The sequence below is a fragment of the Egretta garzetta genome, unplaced genomic scaffold (assembly GCF_000687185.1).
Source record: "Egretta garzetta isolate BGI_Z169 unplaced genomic scaffold, ASM68718v1 scaffold405, whole genome shotgun sequence".
Taxonomy (NCBI): Eukaryota; Metazoa; Chordata; class Aves; order Pelecaniformes; family Ardeidae; genus Egretta; species Egretta garzetta.
Window position 1 is genome coordinate 2,290,692 of NW_009259854.1, and position 6,061 is coordinate 2,296,752.

A 6,061-nucleotide genomic window follows, 5' to 3' on the forward strand; every position below is an offset into this window, starting at 1 on the left:
CCCAGCGGGGGCTCCCGCGGTAGGAGAGCAGGGCGTAGGGGGTTGCCTGGGCAGCCGAAGGGCAGAAGCGGGGCCCTAAGAGTGAGGGCAGCCTTTCCCTTTTTCTCCTTTTTCCCCTGTGCTGCTCCCACAAAACTGTGCCGGGGTGTGCTCTGGGGCTGCTGGCAGGCATGGCATACGTGCCAGGCAGCAGGGTCCAGGTGTTTCCTGGGGGGCTGAGAGAGAGGTGCTCGAGTCCAGCCCTGGCAGCAGGCAGTAATAAGGCAGGTGCAGGAGCACGCCTGGCACTGTTAGCTCTGTAATCGACTCAAAGCATTTCTTCATCCCAGGCTGAGATGCTGTCATCTTCTTGCACTTAAAATGGGCTTTGGTGTCACTCACCTGGCAAAAGAGCGTGCCTCCGTGGAGCTCCTTGTGGAATTGTCTGTTGTTAAAGACTTTTAGGAAGGAATTGCATTTTTCCAGTATAATTCATGTATTCTGTAAACTTACGCTGTGCATAACCTTAGCATTAATAGAGCTCAGCTGAGCACATATTGGTGCACATACCGGTGCTCAGCTTCCTCTTGTGTTCTAGCTGTATGTGAAACGTACAATAAGAACGTCTCTGCTTAGAAAATGTTGAAATAGAAACACACAGTTTTAATGTTTGCCTATAAAATGTAATTATTTCAAGTTTTACTCTTTTACCTTTATTAATCTGTAGATAATGAATGTGGATTAGAAAGCATCTGTCCCTACTGCTTCCAGTTCCGGGTTCCTGATAGCCACCGGGTGCGTCTCAAGCCAAAGATGAAAGCGACTCCACAGATTGAGAAAATTCTTAAACGAGAGGCAAAGAACCATAAACTTACTATGAAACAGACAAAGCTTTTAAAAAAGTACAGGGAGTCCAGAAGTGTTCTGGTAAGGATATGTACTTGGAACTGCCAAATACCTGATATTTCCTTGAAACCTTTCAGTGGGATAAAAAAAGAAGATATGGAAATCTTTCTCTTAGAAGTGGAGCTCGCACCTACACATTTCTTTCTTCACGAAGATACAACTCTTCCTTTCTTTTGGGATAACTTGTATTTGCAGTCAAAATTTTTAAGATCGACTGTCCACAATGGAGAGATCATGAGCGTGTCAGAGAAGCTACGCGAACAGCTCTACCCTCCCTGTGATCTCTTTAGCAGAAGTCTGGGTAGACTCTGCAGATGCCCAAGATCTTGCTGAAAACTGAGTGATTTCTTCCTGCCAGGAAGCTCTGGCATTTCCGCCGTCAGCTACGGTGTCATTTGCATAGCTTTGCAAAAAGGGCAGGAGTGGCAGATTTTTGCCTGTTCCTTTTTGCCTGTGAGTGTGGTAGAACTAGGACCAGGCAGCTTGACTAGATGCAGAATCTTAATACAGCCACGTAGATCCTAAAATCCATTGCAGTCCTTAGAAATCCATTGCTAAGAATACCCCAGAACATACCTAAGAAGAAACACGTGCCGTTGCCTGAAGTCAGGCTGGGTTTGCCAGTACGCGTAGCTTGGCATTTGCTGCCGTTGTTTCGGCTGTGAAGGAGAGCTTGAGCGACTGATAGGTTGTCAGGTTTTTTAGTTTTATCATTGTCTAAAAATACTTAAAAGCTTTACTTCATTTACTTCATATGGCCATCACGGCTATGTCAGATTATTGTTACCTTCTGTACAAATCGAATTTTTTACATTTGTCTGAATATTGCTGTTCATAGGAAGTCTTTCAAAACTAAACCACATAGGTAATTTAAACAAGTTAATGTTGTTTTTGGGGCTTCAGTTCTTTTTCCTAAAATTACTCAGGAATACAAGATTTAATCACTATTTTTTATAGCAATTACTATTATTTGAAGAACAATAGTATACGTTTAGTCTAGTGTTGCCAAGGCATGCGCTACTATTAAAACAGGTTATGTGAGTGGATGTTTTAATAAATGAGACAGCACCCTATTGTGTCCAGCAGTTGTTGGCACACTTGGCATTTTCTCAGATGAGAGTCTGCTGGTTTGGGGAGTAAAATTTACAAAACCAAAAATTATTAAAGAGTCAGTAACACAAAATTAAACTGAGGAGATATGACGGAGGTTCTCGGCTGTCAGGGCAAAAAAAGGCGCTCCAGAAAGGCACCCTTGCTGTTACTCTCTCCAGATTGTAGATCATAGTTGAGCAGCAGAAAGGGCATCTGGGAAGCCAGAATCTTTGCTTTATTTTTCTGGGATCACAAACGTTTAGTGTACATTAAGAATTGTCTCTTTAGACAACTGATGAACAGAGTCCTACGGAATTATGATGGGTTCTTAGATTTATTCTGTAGCTGGAGAAGTTCGTAAGAGGCACTGCGCGTTCATATGAGTAGTTTAAAAGTTGGTTTTAAGTAGGTCTGGTTTAAACTCTGGGTCATATTCTAATTTAAAATTACAGTTTGCTGCACTTGTGTTCTGCTCATTTCTGTTTCCATTTGTGCTGTGGATTATGCTTTAAGTATTTCAGGTCTTAAGTATTTAAAATACTGTCAGCAACTGACAGCTTTCAAAATTAGCAATGTAGATCCCTATAATCTAATACCTGAGACTTGTGAAAACGAAAATTTCGAGTGTGGTTGAAAATTAAACGAAGCAATGATATGACAGGGTGTGCCTCTGATACCTTTCTTAGCAAGTAGAATTTGATTTGAGAATGCTTCTGCCACAAAAAGGCATATAACATTATGAACTATTTCAGGGTTTTTAAAGTTTTTGGAATTAACTGTATATGCCATTCAGGGAATGGAACCTAGCTCTGCAGTGCTATTAGTCCACTCATCCCTGCACTGTAAGGTGTTCACCTCTGTTTATATTCCATGGAGTGCTAAATCATCATGTGATTATGTTTGGGGTTTTTTTTCCCCCACTTGCATTTCTTCTAGAAGAACTAAAAATACATCAATACCTGAGCTGTATAAGTTAATGATCTTTCTCTTTAGTTTGTTAGGCTGACAAAATAATGTCTAGAGACAGTCAAAGCACTTAACCAAAAGTGTTTCATTTCGGTGTTTCTAAACATAATTCTTCCTAAGCAGTCTGAATTTAGGTGAATTTACACACTTTGAAATGAAGAATGATTTGGTATAGATGTTTTCAAAACTACTTAGACAGTTTGTGACGTTCTTCTGAGTATGTTTTTTAACGGGATACATCCCGTAACTGTGTTTTTTTCAGTCAGTGTAATTGTGTGGCTCAAAAAGTTGTCTGGCTGTATTACTCTCATGTCTCTTAATCAGAGTAGTTGCCATGGCAGTCAGGGATGTTGGGAATATCTGCCGGTCTCTGTGACTGCCTGACATTTTCTGCTCTGACGCACCTCTGCAATGTTCTGTGCTGCTGGAAGTTCCCTGCAGCCTAGAAGTAAACAGATAGAGAAAGTGGCCTCTGTTTAGAACCTCCTCCCTACTGTAGTAAGTTGTTTTGCACTAATAGAAAGCCTCTACTGTGTTCACTGAGACTAGTTAATGGATGACTATTTTTGAGAGTTTGGCAATTTAAATACTTTCTCTCAAGACTCCCTGGGGAGTCTGCAGTATAACAGGGGTACAATATGATAATGAGTTTACATCACACTGTATTTTTTAGCACTTTTTAGCAAAATACGAATACCTTTTATATAGACTCAAAGATATCATGCATCCAGTTCAGGTGCCGTTTCATCTTTCTGTTTTGCCAGGGTTGTTTTCCACATTTCATTTCACTGTATAACGTTACAGAGTTACGAGTCTCCTGAAATGAGTTGCTAGGGCACTGGTGTCATTTCTAGATAAACCCATAGGATGTGTTTGGCTTAAGAAGCCTGAATGAAAATACTAGGTGTATTTTCATTGCATATGTTGCTTTTCAATATCTCATGTTTCACTTAAGCAAATACTTAATTTGTATCGTGAAATTTGGAGAATAGTTTGGGTAATTCTTACAGTGGCTTTATAACATAAAGGTGCAAAGGCTGAAAGAATGGTTGATACTTTCTTCTCTCCATAGCTGGTTACTTGCAACTCATGCAACAAAACAACAAGACATTATGGTAAAAGCAGGGATTTTCTGGCTACCAAGACACACAATTCTGGCACTCCAACCCTGAGGACACCAGATGTAAAAATTCAGTCTGCAAACAAAGTGACACCTGTAAGCTGGAACGGGTTGGGATCTAAAGGGAGCAGTCCCGCATCACTTCCCAGGTACAGAGAGGCCCTTTGCTGAGTAGAGTGTATTGTTGGGAAAGGGTGTCATGTACTGATTTCAGATCAGTCACTTAATAAACTTTAAATTGATAACTAAGTATTTTTCTTTAGTGGTCTGATTGAGGAGATCAGTTGTAATTTTCCAACCTTTAAAATCAAAGATTATAGTGAAAAGCAACTGTGTGCAGAGAATGCACAATTATATTTTTGTCATTAATGTGAAATGTCTGGATTAAAATTTGCATAACCAAGTTACACTTCTGCATGCTCACTTTCATGTGAAAATACACTATTTACGTTCAAAATTTTTCACTCAAATTATATATTTGCACTTCTGTAGTTATTTTGTGTTAATTCTGATTCCTCACCTTTATGACATTTGAGTCTTTTGTTTTTCAGAACACGTGTATCTGGACAGGCGACAACCAGCTCTGCTTCCAAGACTCCCCGAAACTCCAAATTTTACTTTTCTAAGCTAAAACGGATGCTTAACTTAGAAGAAAGAGAGAAAAGCCAGAAGGCAGATTTGAAAACCTTCTTGACTTTACTTTAGCTATACATTATTTCAAAGTAATAAAGATTACAGCAATAAGTATTGTTCCAGTTGTAGTAAATCGACAAAGTGATTTCTTTAAAACTCAAGCTAACACCATGTACCCTGCGAAAGCGTAGACTGTATTTTTCAGAAGGAAGCTCTGTTGCTAAGGGGACTGACTGTCTGCAAGAGGGAGATGAGAAAATAGCCGGTCTGACGTGCCTGGGAACCTTGAACGTGGTGTGCAGTCTCTAATGGCCCAAGGACTAAAAGCCAGGATCTGTCCTTTGAGGAAGCTGACAACACTGGTTCCATCAGTGGGTCCAGCAGGACCAACAGATACATTGGCAGACCTGAAAGCAGTTTGGGGGTAGGTTTGTTCCACCTCACTCTCCCAACTATTTTTAAGATAAAGCATCGCAACAGAATTTAACAGAAAGATCTCGTGCCTGCTTTGCATGTTTGAGTAAACAAAGACATTTCCTGCAGGTACGATACTTGCTAATGTAGTGTCCTGTAGTGTCGCTGTCTTTTGATACCTGTGGTAATTTAAGCACAGCCTTTAACACAGCCTTTACAAAGGTTCCAAAGTAACTTACTCTTTAGGCAGCGCTCGTAAGCAAAGCAAGAGGAAGCAATGCATCACCAGATTAGGTTTCTTCATTTTCTTAAGTATGTTGTCTGTGATTTGGACTGCAGCCGATGCTGGTCCCAGGTAACGCAGAACCTTGTGAAGCTGCGCCCTGACGTGGGCTGCTCTCAGTACCGACTGACAGCTCCACGCTAGGCTGCTAACGGCACCCCGGTTTGTTACTGCTGCGAGAGTGGCGCAGTCATAAAGAATAGGGGATGCTTCCTTTCCCGTTGCTCTGGTGCTGCCAAAATGGGCCACTTCTGTCTCGCTCAGGAATGACTAAGGAGAGAACCTCTGTCTTGAATGTCTTTCATTTTTATCAGGCTTTAGAGTTGCTCCTTTCCTGGACGTCAGTCTGGAAAACTAGGTTTGCCCTGGACAGTAGTCAGCTCGTTGCACCAAAACATTTTGATGTGAATAAACGATTGTCAAGGTTCAAGCGGTCTTCACTGTCAGATTTTGTGTTTTCAGTTCGGCACAGAGGCAAGAAAGGGCAGCTGGAAGTTGCTGTTCAGGACTGAGTTTATGGCCTGCCCTGCCTACGGTCTGCAGTGACAGTTCTGCAAATCCTGCTTCAGATTTCCCCTCTGAAAAGAGAATCGGCCAGTTAGTTGAAGCATTTAAGTTCTTGGGTTTAAAGGTCTGTATTTCCCTTTTTTTTTTTTTTTTTTTTTTTT

General features: G+C 41.1%; 1 protein-coding gene across 1 annotated transcript; it reads left to right on the plus strand.

Annotated features, from left to right (window-relative positions):
- The first annotated feature begins 12 nt into the window (after positions 1–12).
- On the plus strand, positions 13–5,459 carry CUNH18orf21 (chromosome unknown C18orf21 homolog). Its single transcript, XM_009639942.2, has 3 exons — positions 13–906; positions 4,016–4,212; positions 4,615–5,459. Exons 1-3 carry the CDS (start codon positions 793–795, stop codon positions 4,766–4,768), a joined length of 465 nt encoding a protein of 154 aa, XP_009638237.1. The 5' UTR covers positions 13–792; the 3' UTR covers positions 4,769–5,459.
- The last annotated feature ends 602 nt before the right edge of the window (positions 5,460–6,061 follow it).